The sequence below is a fragment of the Anopheles aquasalis genome, chromosome 2 (genome assembly GCF_943734665.1).
Source record: "Anopheles aquasalis chromosome 2, idAnoAquaMG_Q_19, whole genome shotgun sequence".
In the NCBI taxonomy this organism is placed as follows: Eukaryota; Metazoa; Arthropoda; class Insecta; order Diptera; family Culicidae; genus Anopheles; species Anopheles aquasalis.
In genome coordinates, this window is record NC_064877.1 from 37,657,501 (window position 1) to 37,672,500 (window position 15,000).

General features: G+C 43.6%; 2 protein-coding genes across 2 annotated transcripts in view; one reads left to right on the plus strand and one right to left on the minus strand.

The window, feature by feature from the left end:
- Positions 1 to 5,085: 5,085 nt before the first annotated feature.
- Positions 5,086 to 5,677, minus strand: LOC126569734 (piercer of microtubule wall 1 protein). Its single transcript, XM_050227023.1, has 3 exons — positions 5,507 to 5,677; positions 5,314 to 5,422; positions 5,086 to 5,209 (listed from the first exon to the last, which is right to left on the minus strand). The coding sequence occupies exons 1-3, from the start codon at positions 5,610 to 5,612 to the stop codon at positions 5,098 to 5,100; spliced, it is 327 nt and encodes a 108-aa protein (XP_050082980.1). The 5' UTR covers positions 5,613 to 5,677; the 3' UTR covers positions 5,086 to 5,097.
- Positions 5,678 to 13,895: 8,218 nt separating this feature from the next.
- The window catches only part of LOC126581437 (uncharacterized), a 10,361-nt gene continuing 9,256 nt past the window's right edge, over positions 13,896 to 15,000 (plus strand). Inside the window, exon 1 of the mRNA XM_050245096.1 lies at positions 13,896 to 14,049. Coding sequence (XP_050101053.1) covers positions 13,896 to 14,049 — 154 coding nt within the window. The remainder of the gene's footprint in view (positions 14,050 to 15,000) is intronic.

Genomic DNA, 15,000 nt, shown 5'->3' on the forward strand with positions numbered 1-15,000 from the left:
CGATTGCGCGGGTTATGTAAGTGCATTTGACGAGTCATAATAGTTTTATTCGAAGAATTAATGATTTTTTTCACTTTTTGATAAAAAAATGTTGGGAAAAAAGTGTACTTTATTTTAAGGTTAGAAATGACAACACCGTTAGTTTATTATGTTTTAGATACATGATCTTCGCCTTTGTCTTAGTTTTGACTTCTTGCCAAGAAGCGCTTCTCAGTTGAGTGAACTAGCTTGCGCAACTTTCGCACAACATGCAGCCCGATATCGTTTCTGGACACGAAAGATCGCGCTACTAGTATTACCCTAGCGCCTTTTTCTCCCACTCTATTTGTCCACCTCATCGTTCGATCCAACCAGGATGATCTCTTCAGGAATCTTACCGGTGCCAAATGATTCTCCTTATGTTTTCTTCTTTGCTAACCAGCGCTTATGGATCTTTACAAAGCTTATTTCAAACAAAAAAGCAACTCCCGCTATGGACCACATAATCGAGACAAGCTGCAAAATTAGCCAAAGTTTCTCCGATTCAACTACCAATTCCTGCCGTCCTCTTGTCATGTCGTGATATTGCGCAAGTTGAAACTTCATCAAAAATCGATTGACGGTTGACCTCCAGTGCTGTTTCAATCCTGCTTCAAAAATGGTCCGCTGGAACCTTGCAAATCTTTTTTTGAGAAGTGGAACCTGATTGAAATTAAAGAACGCCATATTGGTAAAGATATAATCTTGGACAACCACAAATCTAGGCTTTCCACTCTTCGGATCCATGTTAAATTTATCCATACTGACAATGTCTGCTAAAGTTTCATGAATAAAATATGCTGTGTTTGTAGAGCTGAAATAATTTTCACCATAATTTTCCTCTAGAATGATATCAAACTTCGTTTGCACGAATGATAGATTCATGGCTTTGTTATTCAATAATACCGTAATGTTCCGCCGCTGTAGATCGTCGATCGTCCTTGGATTCGGTTCCGATGGAGGATCGATCATGTACGATATGATTTTCGTCTCGTACGCACATTTCATCTGGAAAATCAACACGAGCAGGGCTGCCGCTATGAGCTTTTCCAATCGTCCTGATAGACGCAGCTTCCGCTTCTCCAAACCAGTCAGTGCCAACAGAAACAGATTGTTTCCGATCGTTTTAGGCGCAACAGAGTGCATCAGGTATGATGCGAAGCAAATGATTGCGAGAACGAACCATACGCTCCAATCGAATGGCTTTAACCAGATCTCAGCGAATGAAAGGAACCGACCACGATGAGCGAATAAAAAAAAATTCGACATTTCGATTGTGTCGACAAATTCTTTCTCGTAAGTTATGAGAGCCAAATGATTCAGCAACAGGAACGGCTCATTCTGACGATTCACACAATCCATGAAGTGTTCCAACGGTTGACAATTAAGCATTTGCAACGAGAAAGGGATGCCAAGACGTCTGAAGAACAGCTGAAACAATCTGATATCCTCTCCAACTATACCATTCATTTGCATAGTAAATGCATCCTTGACGTATGCCCCTTTCACTTCTACTTCCACTAACGTTGTTATGCGATCGTAGAGCAAATCATCAAAGCGAGGATATCCCGTGTGTCTTATCAACCGGAGAGGCAGGTACATGAAGCTAAACATTACATCCTCGTTGAACGCTATCATCACTAGGTTTAGCAGATTGCGGGATGACAAACCATTTGCAATCAACTCTGTATGCGCTTCTTTCGTTAGTCTAAAGATGAGCACTACCAGAGAGTCTAAGGGAATTCCACTCAACCACTAGTCGACCACGGTGGCATTAACGTTGTCATCAAGTTGATCGGCGAACACTGTCACCATGTTTGGAGGAGGATATGCGGAGCTATACGATGATCGCATGTCTGACTGAATGAGAACTACCTCTTCACTGTTGGATAACTGTTGCGCCAACGATCGACTAAGCATATTTGGCTCGAGATCCCCACTGGTCTGCAGCAGCCAACAAACGAACGTCCCATAGTGCTGAACCTTTTGGAAATGTGTTAGATTTGCCACATATTGAACGACTTCTTTCATTCTGTTGCTTTCAGCTTCCACCTCTATAGTAACGATTAGCATCGCGATCAACCACGCTGTAGCTTTCATTTCCTTGACTGAACTGGTGTTGCGTATTGGTTGCACTGTTATACGAAACAGAGTAAAAACCATTTACTGCTTAATTGCTATATACTGCCCTTAACACTCATCCATTAGGATTCACTCAACGTGTTTTCCATGTGTTAATAGTTTTAATTATACACTTTGATCACAAACCACTAAAGGTTGATGCGTTGTATAGATCGTAGAATCGAAGATTAGCGGGGTTGGAGAAGATGAGCCATCAAAAAGTTCGCCTGTTGTAGGTGTAGTGCCGTTGACCACTGATATCAAGCTTAGGCTTACATGTGGAAACCCCATTTGTTTCTCTTTTTATGATTTTTAATTTCTATTCCTTTAACCATCAGTGCCGCGAACCAACAGAAAAAAAAACAATGCGAAGCATAAATTTGGTTAAACCAAAATGCAAGTAAAGAACTTGTGTCGGTTATCTTGCGGAGATAAATCACTATGTTCACATTTCAAATACTTTTTCTGTATACTTAGCGTTGAGTGCATCTTTATTTCCTATTAGTTCGAATTGATTATAATTCACGAATCATCATCCTGGAGTATTTCAATCCACGATATTCGTTGTTGAAAAGATACTGATATATTGATAGGTTACTAACAATTATTTTCGTACAATCAAAATGCCACCAGGTAAACATGCTCTCTTGAGCACAGTGAGCACTACTCGGATCATTATCTCGATCCTTAGTTGAAAATTTCATATCCCTGCTAGGCTCCATACAATCACCCGCGGTTCCACTGTAGTTGCCTAACGTTAACCTGTACTGCTCGAGCTCACTTCCTAGATCGAACCGATCGTAATGGGCATAGCCATAGGTGCCCCTAAAGTCTTTCATCTCGATTATTAACTCATGGGGGCGAGCTGACGTTATCTGGTGAATTTTCTCCATACCGAACCAAAATTCATTTCCCATGTCACCAAACCCGTCTCTGTACTCGGCCCAGTTCCGGTAAAAATCTACCGACCAGTTAAAACGATATTGCACTACAAGCCAGCCCCCACCAAATTCCACTTGCTCACAAAACGCTTGCACCGGTACACTATCGTTGCACAAACTGATAAGGTACACTCCCAAACGTTTGGATTCTACATCCTTGCACGATATAAAATTACTTTGTATAGGTTTCGGTGTAGCTGCTGGTGTTGTCGTTGTTATTTTCGTGGTTGCTCTCTGCGTTGTTGTTTGAGTAGTCGTTATTGGAGTGGTACTTGTTGATGGTGGGCTTATTGTTGTAATAGAGGCAGTGGTAGTTTTTGCTGATTTTGTTTCTGACGTTGTTAGCATTCCCGGTGTTGTTGAGTTACTTTCTCGCTCACGGTGTGATGCATTATTGATGAAACTCGCTTCATTCTGCAGTTTGTACGAAGATTGGTAGCTCTGCGTTGCGCAGTTTAACAATTTTAAACACAACTGATCCCGATCGTTGGCGCACGTGGTCTGCGCCTCCCATATCAGTTGCGATTGATCTTGCAATACAGTCATATTTCGAGCGACGTCCTTTTCTAGTCGATCTTCCATGCGTTGTACAGCCCACTGGATATTACTGAAGGTTTTCTCGTAATACGCCTTGTTGCTTGTCGTTTGCTTCCACTGCTCGTCCTGTTCAACGCGAAGCGCCAACAATTCCTCTTCAATGTTCTCTAATTTTTCGAGCAATATTTCCAGAGTCGTTTGCAAGGGTATGTCCCCCCTTCTAGGACTATCGGTTGCCTTTGCATGCACAAATACACAACACATTATTAAGCACACACTTAGCTTCATCTCGAAGTAATAGGGTCTTCGTGAACTGGAGAATTGATCTGAACTGTACCTCCAAGCAGTTTGGGAGGCTGTTTTATACTAAATCAAACTACGCAGAACCCGCCCTCAGCGGAAATGACTCGGTCCAGCACATGTATGATGATGATTGTGGGCATTGCGTACTTTCTGCTTGATGAACCATGTGCGTGTTTCCGCCTGTTGCCACACAGTAGCAATGCTATCATAATTTGCCCCAAGTATGCAGTGGCCCCACTTGATTGATAAGACGCAGCAGCTGGGCGCATTTACCGCTCTTTTTCGGGAAGTTATTAAGTCAACTCATCGCCGAATAGGCACATTGAGGGTTCGTTTTATCGAGAATGCCATTTGCTGAAACCGTGATTTGAAACATGATAGCTCCACTGCTGAATCACTCGAACTAAAAATGCCGCGCTTAAATAATTAGTACCAATAGATACTCATAGATGACATTTTTTTTTTAAATAGTTATTCATAATTAAAAAAAAAAACAATAATAACAACAAACTGGATGGGCATCAATTTTTCATAGATCGCTTTTGGTGAAGCCACTTTAAAATATTAAGGGACTCAGTGTCATTCACGATACGACGTTTTTCAAACCGCTCTTTGTTTGTTACATTTACGTTGATAAATCAAAACAATTCCGATTCGTTGATCTTCTACGACAGTTCAAGAAGAATTCCTTTAGCGCAAAAAAAAGCCAATTGTTTGGCACTTTACGCTATGGTCGTGAATCATGTGCCAAAAAATTCCCCCCATCACCAGCGTGCCAAGATAACAGCCATTCGAATGCTTTTTGTGTGCCTTTTGCTTGACCAACAGGCATTTGGGTTGAGTTCATTACAATCTTTAATCAAATCGGGTTAGGAGTTCACAGTGGATCACAAACGGCGCTAAAGACAAAAAATCTATGTTAAGTCGCTTAGAATCCTTCCTGGCACACAACATCCATAATTTGCACAAAACCTAACACCCAGTTACCAGAGATTAGCAGCACCAAAAAGGTGTCCAACTACCTCACTTCATGCAACATACATAGCAATATAGTCACGAGTAATATTCACCTGGACGAATAGAATATGACACGGGTGGTTCTGTTAAGCTAAATAATTTTGTTTATTCGATCAAGCCATGGGGTGCCGGAATTACAAATGCAAGTGGGCCGTTGCAACTATTCGTTGTATTTACAGTAAGGACGATCGACGGCAGTGTTAAGCGAATAGTTCCGGAACATTCCGCATTCGTAGAGGTGGCCCGTGAACTTTTGCGATTTAGGAAAGTACCTAAATGATGGAAAATCATAAAATCATGTAATGAAATGAAATGAAGTGAAATGAACCGCAATCTAGTAATGCTGCAGATGCAACGAAATGACGCGTTGGCTCACTTGTGCGGTACGGTATGCGGACATGGAGGGTAATAACCGTAGGCAGAGTTCGAGGTTCGATAAATAGGATTACGGCCGTCTTGCTGCGATCCATAACCAGTGAATTGGTCTGCAAATGAAATAGTGCAGAGTAGGATAGGAGTTTTTTTCTCTCTATTAGTATCACAGGCGAAGCCACCAAATAAACACTTACAGGGACTTTCGATACGCTTTGGCAAGGACAACCCCTTGTAGATATCCACGGTGCTCATGTCCTGTTCGCTCGCTTTCTGATTTTCACTATCCATTTCCCACCACATTTAATTTCACAACTGGAAACGGTCTAAAATACACACACCTTGCCTCGAGCACGACAACAATTGACTGATCGCCACGGTATCCGCTGACCGCTTTTTATACGCTACGTTCCGCTGGCGTGGGCATATGAAGGAATCACCCACCAACTGTGCCCCACCGGTATCCGTACAACCGTGCTATGTTTACCTAGATTTGACAAAACAAAAACAACGCTTCAAGTTGAAACCATGGTAACTGCGCTTTATGTCCTGTTCAATTTGAAAACTTTTGATACCGCTAATGATAATGAAAACGTTTGGAAATTGCGAGAACGTTCGACACCAAGAAAAGGCATGGCAAATCACGGTGTGAGGTGTTTGCCATTACTTCAAATTCATTCTACTATAAAACAAGGTATGCATACAGCAATTTTGAGTTCGTATGAATATTTGCAAAATGTTCGCGGAGCATAAATCAATTATCAACTTTGTAATTGTTTTATGCTCCACCGAATATTTTGCAAATAATCATACGACTCAAAATGGTACGATTTATCTTATCTTACTACGTCGTTAAGGAGCACTCAAACGAGTAGTGATAGATTACATATTTCATAACTTCCCTTCGTTAAATTTATTTTGAAACTAAGAACATTTTTGGAAAAGAATCATTGGTTTCTTCCCAGTTACTGTAATGCCATAATTGAAAAACAATCATTATTTTTTTTAGTATAACAAAAAAAAATACAAAAATGTTTTCTCACAAACAAACATATTTCTGCACCACATTACTTCATGCCAATAATTACAAACTGTCCCTTGTTCATCGGTTTTTAAATTTTCATATTAAGTAATCGTCAAAAATATGTGTTTTTTAAACCTCTGATCCCTATCAGTTTCTTTTCTATGACTTACTTTCCAGCTCTCTCTGCTTCTCATCATAAGACATATGAACGAAGGGAGTAAATAGAAAAGAAGGTAAATAACTTTCAATTCCAGTCTCCTGCCGCCACCACCTATGAAAGGATCCTGTACTGCAAACAGATGATAGACTGTCAAAACAGACCTACTAACACTAGCATCAACACTATCGCTATGTTGTTGTGTTATCACTAGCGCACGATTGTTCCACGTGCAACATGCGCATGTGCCGAATTTTCCAAGCACAGGAAAAGCCATGCTTGACAACTGGTGACGGATTTTCTCACCAAAACAAAACGCAACCCACCCGGAAAGCACAGCAGCGTTGAGGTGGTGAGCAGTGAGACAAAATGTTCACCAGTCACGTGTGAGAAAAACGCAATTATGTTTATGGAGGGGAAATCCTATTGTAGTTCCATCGTGTCTCCGCCACAGCAACGACGGAAAATGGCTTTTCGGGTGTCATTCCTTCAGTCTCCGTACGACATCGATTGTAGCTAGTATGCCAAACGAAGCGACGCGTCGACAGTAGAAAAAAAGGTGTTACAACCAAGTGAGCCTGAATTGAAAGTTAAAGGTAACACCTTTAACCGGGATTATAGTGGTCGTCGTCACAACCGAAGCATTACACAATACGTTGGAATACCTTGAATGGGCTCACAAACGACGAGTCGAAAGAACGTTCCTTCCAGGCGAAAGTACTGCTGCTCAAGTGCTACGTAATCCGTACATCTAATTGTTCCTAGCTTCCATAACGGAGGCCACATCTAAATCGCAAGGAATTGACATGCCACGCAGCGAAAGAATCTAGAGCATTCTGAGGCTGGCGGCCAGTACAGTGGAAAAAAAAAGGATATGGGCGACCGGGTGCAAGTGATAAATCAGTGTAACGTGTAAGGCCGTAGCCTTGTAACAACCATAGAACTTTCATCGATCGTCACGTCGGTTGCATAGAACAAAAAGAATACATTAAAATACTACCAGCATTGCTTCAAATTTTGGTTACGTTTCGCGTCGTGACAGCTGTGTGTAGGGAGTGTTCGTTTATTTCGATCCCAAAAAGGTTGTAATGGAGCTATTTTCCATGACATTTCCATGGATTTTCCACTTTACCCCAGGGCCTCTCGTGTGCCATCGCACAGCGGGCATTCTAAACGAGGTGGAAATAGAATGAAATGCGATTTCTCGTCGTTTGTGTTAGTGATAAACACAGCGTATAATAGAGCTTTAACCACTGCACCGCAGCGTACCAAAAGCAGAGCAGTTGCGCTAACGTTTTCATAAAAACAGTTATTTCTCGATGCTACATTTACAATTCACTCGGCGCAAAGTGTGAATCAAACGATTCTAGTTGAAGCACCACGATCTATGCTCCAGAGGAACTAGCACGATGCTAGTGTTTGTTGTATTGTATACATTTGGTGGATGTGTAAGTGCTTGTGGTGGCTACTAACAGGGGCTGCAGCAGTTCCAGTTCTAGTGGTTCCGTAACGTTGGCCAACATGTTGACCGCCTAGGTGAGCGCAAGCCAAGAAGTTTGGAGACACCGACCAACCAGCGGCACTCGAGGTGAAGCTAACCGCAACATGGGTTGATGCCAAAGTGCAGTGTTCCGTCCGCATCATCATCATCGTCTGCATCAATCCTTTCGCTGCTCGACCAATTCGTTGCGGATGGCGTATATGTGTGTTCGTTCGAGCCCATCGGTAGTGTGGCTTTTATGAGTGGAAATGCATTTAACTGACCAACAGCGTATACTAGGGTCGTAGATTAGATTGCAGTGGCAAAATGGTTTATCTTGAGTAGCCGTTCGCTGAAAGTCGATACAAAGAAGGCCATTCAGTGAAGTGTTATTGAGACAACGCGTCGTTCATCCACCAAATGCCAAAAGGCCATGATCATGATGCCAATGATGCTGTTGCAAAGGTCCTGCGACGTTGTAGGCTATCCTAATTGACCAAAATTCATTCAACAAATCGGGCAGCCAGACGATTTCGGTTCGTTCCGCTCAATCAGACGTCCGCCCACCCCACGTACTATGCTGCACGCGTGTTCGCAAGGAGGACTGGTGACACCAAGCCGGTAGCCAACGGATAGGATCATAACGTCGTCGTCTTCAAGCGAAGGGTTGCTGTGTAGACCGCCAGCGGTGCGCTAGTGAAACAATCCGACCCCGATTCTGACCAGCAACGATTATGAATGGTACAAGTATTAATCACATTCTCAGTCCCACGCGCACTCACACATTTTCATACTCATGGGTGATGATTACGTTTCGTCGTCGACCAGAGGGGAGAAAAGGGGAGGTTGGGGGGGGGGGGGGGGTTCCAAATGAGGTGTGTAGGCGATATCTAATTTCGTTTGTATGTCAAGGTTTAGGTTTCCGTTCACCTTTGGAAAGTATTCCTTTTCTTTTGTTTGCTCAAGGGTTTTTCCTACGTTCCTTCGGCCAGCCGTTTCTCGGGAAGCCACACAGCTTGGGTCGCTTTATTTTTGCTACCAACCAACACTATATTATTTTAAATATTATAATCAGCTATACACAGGATGCTATTGAACTACTTGTCGAAAGTGGAAAATATTTCTTTTGATAATAAGTTGCGATTAATAATAGCATTGTTAATATACGAACACTAAGCATCATCCTTAAGAGTGTCCTCGTTGGTTATCATATTAGGTTACCTTCTCCACTGCGCTGGCACACAGTCACATTTGAAATGCATATTAATATTGTCAGGAAAATTACAACCAACTGCCTCGCAGCTAATCGAGATACTGCTGCTTCTTAACTCGCTCTTTCTCTCTCTCTCTTCAGTTCTAAACATATCCAAAAGTGGTGGCACTGAAAGCTACTATTGCTCGATTACCACCTGCGCTATCTGCGCCACCCTGCCCACACGGATTAATTGCTTTTGCTCTAGACCATTAGCCCGATCACAGATTGCTCTAACGAGCACCGCTCTTAGCTGCGAAGACCAACATACCACTCACAACGGCATAAATTCAGATAAACTCTAAACGTCTTTTAAGCGGTTTACAAAACGCGCCCCAGACTCACGGAAGAACTCGTGATAGCGGATGTGCAGCGTAGGGCAATAGCAAGCGAAAAGGGGGAAAAATCAATAATCCGTAGCGTACCAGTACACCAGTACGCCGTGTGGCTAGACAGCATGGCAATAACCGATCTGTCTGCCTCATTGTCTACCACACTGCGGGCCGTTCCGAAACGGGCCCAGATGATTCACGCGGACTGTCCTCGACTCGGCTCTGCCGGGCACCCTCGGCACTATTGCATTCTGACATACGCCACACCACGACGCCACGGTTTTTCATTTCCATGCCTGTTTCCTAGCGTCAACTCGGTTGCAAGCATCGCTTCCGACCGACCGGCCGGCCGACTATGTCACATGTCAGGGGCCCGGTCGGGGCCAGGGGATGTAAAGGGGTGGAACACGATAAAATTGAATGCCGCTGCAGGTCGATCGGTTGCTGTCACTGTACAGAATGATATGGCCAACACCGGCACTCTATTAGGAAGGTACACTTGTAGCACTCCCGCACCGCATCGCTCCGCTCTGGCATCGCGATGTCAGCGATGGATTTCTATCGGGAAATTGAGATCATGTTCATCGCACGCCATTTACCATTTCACTTGCTGAAGCTTCCCATGAGCCGTGCTTTCCCCGTCATCGGAACGGATGCCGGATGGATGTAGCATCGGACGAGATAAAAACCGATGTTAGAGGTCCAGCAAAAAAAAACGATCGCACTGAACGCTAACTCATTATGCCCGAACAACCAGTAAATCGTTTCCCTGAAGCAGGAAGTTAATGCTGAATTTCCCTGCGACCAGCGGCGACCGGAAAGCACTGGCAGCGAGTAGCAATAATTGCCTCACGCCATAATTGGGATGAGCGCAGCTTCCGTTACAGCGGTAATGGCGATTAAGCAGAGCGAAGGATTACGGATGAAAATCAAATAAAAAGTTCAAGAGGATTATGTTTTCCTCGTTGACTGCCGTGTTAGAGCGATTGCGACAACCGAACTCGCTCGTCAATTTCAATTTAACTAAACGGTGATATGATGTTTTGTTCAAGTGACTACTTTTTAGTTAAAAAAGGGTAATGGAAGAGTATTGGACAATAAATATTGTGTCTAAAAAAACACTTAATGATGATGATGATGATGATGATGATGATGATGAGTCCCACCTCTAACCCGTACATAGGTCTGAGAGGGACGGTTTTATCTAATGATAATTTAAAAAATAATCTTACGAGAGGTGGCATGGGAACATACTCTCCAGAACCCTGGTGTCTAGCTTTTCCATTCTTACAACGGACACATTCGACTTAATTAAATTAATTAATCGAAAAACTGCTGTTTGCTTCAAAATGTTAGACCATAAATTATTAAATTTGTTCATTGGCTGGCGAAACACCTACAGTCCTTTGTTGTTAAACGGATCAATTGCGTTGCAAGTATTTTATACCAGCAAAATTCCTCCGTGATCGATACAGGCCGTGTAGAGCTTATGCTGCTTATGCTCTACTCCCGCTCTCACCATGCAAAACGGCGAGAAATACTTTTAATTGAATTCCCCACAACGATTGCTTGGTCCTTGGTTTTGGTTTCAAGCAAAGTGCTCTGTATGTAGCAACTAACCATAAAAAAACCCCCCGTCCCGTAGGTAGAGATAAAGTCGGAAGTGCTCCTGTTGCTACGGACAACGGACTTGTATCCGGCCCCCGGAGAAAACTGATTTGCGTCACAATGCGCTTCGTCCGGTTTTGAACTCTCTGCGCCGGAAACAACCGCCTGCCGTTGGATAACTGAATTCGTCGCGCCCACACCTGGCCCTGGTCGCGATAAACATCGACACGATTGTCGTCGGCTGAAGGATGTTTAATTACCTTTTTCGTAGGCTCACATTTCGATCCTGCCTATGACTTTGCTGGCCGTAGTTGTTTGTCCGCGTTTTCCACGAACATACCAGCCCTTGGTGTGTCTTTATTGGCTTCTTCATGGACGTTCCACGCACCGCTCTCGACCGCTCAAGGCTGCTAGTCCACGTGACCTTTTCAAGTTGTTTAATATTCATCCACACGGGATGCCGGTTACGACCTTTTCCCCCTTTATGTTGTGCATTTTATCACTCCAACAATGTCACTCCCTGGCGCCAATCAGTGCCGCCAAATGTGTTTGCGTAATAAGATCCGAAGCGATCTAGCAAAACAAATGCATTACATTAGCAGCATACCCTTTCAATTGACAGTCTATTTCTAAAAACCCACAAAGGGATCGTTAACATCATCGATTGGCTGCCGATGGAGTTGGTTGGTGAAGAAAGATAAACATCAGATCTAACGATGCTGCACAATAGGTGAGAGAAGTTTCACCGGAATGAAGTCGTTCAATCGTAAATAGCATTTTTTATTGTTTCTGTAGCAGAGGGAGATGATTATTTCCACCGACAAGGGCTACTTGTTACAAAGGATCCAATAATCGATTCCCTTTTTCGGTTTTAATTGGCTTCTTGTCAGGATCTGCTTACAGCATTAAATGAAAACGGATTTAATGAAATGATTGCATAAAACTGTCATTTAAAAAATAATATTTCGCCAATTTCAACATTAGTTTGCTTTTCAAACCATACAATATTTAAATATAGCTCAAAAAACCCGTTTCCACTGCTGTTAACTCTGTAAAACATTGATATTTATTGCAATGAAAGATTTCTATTCATTTTTTTGCAATCCGCTAATGTAACATGTCAATCTTCGCGAAATCTACTAATGCTTGAGGATTTCTATTGTAATCCAACAATCAGGTAAAATCACTTTGATCGATCACCACCAAACAACGGTTCAGCCGCACCGATACGTCGTTAACACATTTGTCACGCCAACCGAAGCCTGATGTGTTGCTGACAATTGCATCACATCGTAACGTTGGTCCCTGTGGCTTTCCTACCAGAAGCAAAAAGAATGATAAAAACAAACTTTGCGCCTGATTTCCCGTGGACGGTGAAAAACGGTTGAAAAACAAAAGCACCAAAACGGGGACGAACGAATCGTCACGAATGTAACGAGAGCAGCAAAAAAGTTTCACCAACAACACAAACATCTAATACCCGCTGCGCGTCAGATGTCTTTTGCAGTCGCAAATTGAGTAACGCCCGGTTGGTGGGCGTGTATGGGTTTCGCAGGCACTGTGGAATGGAAATGACACGTGGAAAGCGAACTGGAAATACATTTTCCCACCCCCATGCGACACAAACCGAACAACAGCGCACCCGGTGTGAAGTGGTCGGTTCGGTGAATGGCACCACCGGAAGGCTCTGTGGTTTGACAATTAAATGAAAACAAAAATGAAACACAACTCGAACGCGAACTCGCACAAACCATGTTAGCGATCCTCTTTGCTGACACGGTTGAAAGTTGAAATATGTACCAGTGCTCGACCGTGAAATTGACAGCAAACTGTAGCTAGGAGAGTGGGCGCTTCGCAGCATTGCAATTAATTTCTAATTATCCTGAGAGTGTAATTGCGATTCAACACTTTATAATCCGGTTAATCATTCTCGTCGGTGAAAGGGAAGAAGTGCGTGAGAATTGGATCAAAAACATTTCTACGCCCCGTATGGTATATAATAAGTTTTTTTTATGTTTCGCATCTTCCTTCCTCTCTACTTTGTATCTGTTCCTCCCAAAAAGGAAATGAATCAAATTTCCTAGAGTTCATATTGTGCAATAACAACATTCCAGTATTCATTACGCGCTCCATCAATCATCTATCAGTGGCAGGCTGGCGGAGTGGCGTTGGCTTTTACCATGAATTGATTATACCTGCAAAATCCACCATCCCTGCCTATTGGCCAAGACAGTAACCATCTCCAAAAACGATTTGCTCGTATTTCCAAATGCCCTCCTCTTCCATCCAAAACATTTCAAATGCTCATTCATCCACCGAAAGCGAAGATCAAATGAAGCAGCAGCGCGTGTAGCATCGTTCGGCAACGTTTATTACAATTTTTGTTTCTTCTCCTGCGTTCCCCCATGCTCGCCCAGAGTGCAACAATCGTTGAGATGGTCGGTAGCTGGTCGGTCAAACAGCGACGACCTGTCTAACTCCCGAAACTCGAGCACGCCAATGAACATGAGCCCCCGGTACGCCCATGCGAGCGACAGCAGCCACCGTGGGTAGTAGGAATGGAATTTACGAGCACCATGAATTATGGTGCTCCACTGTTAAGGACCACTAGCCACTTCCACGCGGCCGTTCGTGGCCACGAGCGCCACTCCAACCGTCAGTACCAATCAGTGCCGATCAGTCCTTCCACGCACGGAACCAACGGGCACCGGCGGTCCCAGCCCAGCTCCTGACATGAGTTTTCTCTTCAGCTCGATTAAGAATCTTACGGTAGGGGGCACAGGGCCATCGGGGAGCGGAACGGGAAGCGCAACCAGCACCACCAGCTCTTCGGCCCTTTGCTCCACCTCAGCAGCCAGCAGTGGACCGATCGTCAGCTGCTATCAAGGTACCTTCGTCAGCGCTACCATATGTTTGCGTTACAGGACGCATCTTTCCTAGGGGTGGCGACGGCTGCTACAGGATAAAGCCACGTGCTCGCTGCTAGATTAGTCGCTGATCCCCGGGACCCGGACATTCCTCATGAGTTGGCTCGCTTCGCCGTTCCCTGCCTCTCTCTCTCTCTCTTTCTAGCCCTCTAGTGGCCCGCTAGACTTGGGCTTTCCGATGTTTACCACCATTTTGGTGGTTTGTTCCTTTTTTTCGTCGCTTCCATCGCTAGGACTTTATGGTGCTACCGTTTTATTGCATGAGTTCATTGTATGAATCAACGTGGACCACTTCAGCGGCCTCGGGGAGGACGTGGAAGACACGATTGAATCGCGGTTCAGGCGCGACACCACTGGCACCAGAGATCTTAAAATAGCTCCCCAGGCGGAAGTTATGCTCATTGATTCATAAGAATGCGGATGGACGTATAGGTTTATGGCTGAACGCAATATCTATTTTCTTTCAGGTGGATTTTCATTCATTCGCCGTAGGATTAGATGTTTAAAGCTCATTAAATCCATTCATAATGATAGCCATACCATGTGGTTGTACACAACTTTATTTAGCTACATTTCCAAAAATTTGACCTTCGATGATAACAATTAGAGATAGATTGTGGCGGGAAAACTGACATTTTGGCGTTCTTAATCTTATACCTCATCAAACATTTCCAATTAAACTTATCCATTCATTTCCATTAGCGTACTCTTCATCGATAGAATCAGTTTTTTACTTCTTTGCTTGTTACCGTTAAATCTTGTATAGTATGTTGTGTTTTACGATAGCTTTTCCCCTTACCAACAACTGATAACTTCAACCCCTAACCAAAATACAAACATGGGCGTGCGGCAGCAGAACGCAAACCCCATTTTAGCAACCCTTAAGCCCAACAGGACTGGGCGCTGAAAAT

Coding starts and splice junctions, on each gene's coding strand:
- LOC126569734 (XM_050227023.1), bottom strand. CDS start 5,612: ATGTGGTGGGAAATGGATAGTGAAAATCAGAAAGCGAGCGAACAGGAC. Junction 5,423..5,506: donor AAAGCGTATCGAAAGTCCCT/GTAAGTGTTTAT, acceptor TTTCATTTGCAG/ACCAATTCACTGGTTATGGA. Junction 5,210..5,313: donor CCGCATACCGTACCGCACAA/GTGAGCCAACGC, acceptor TCCATCATTTAG/GTACTTTCCTAAATCGCAAA.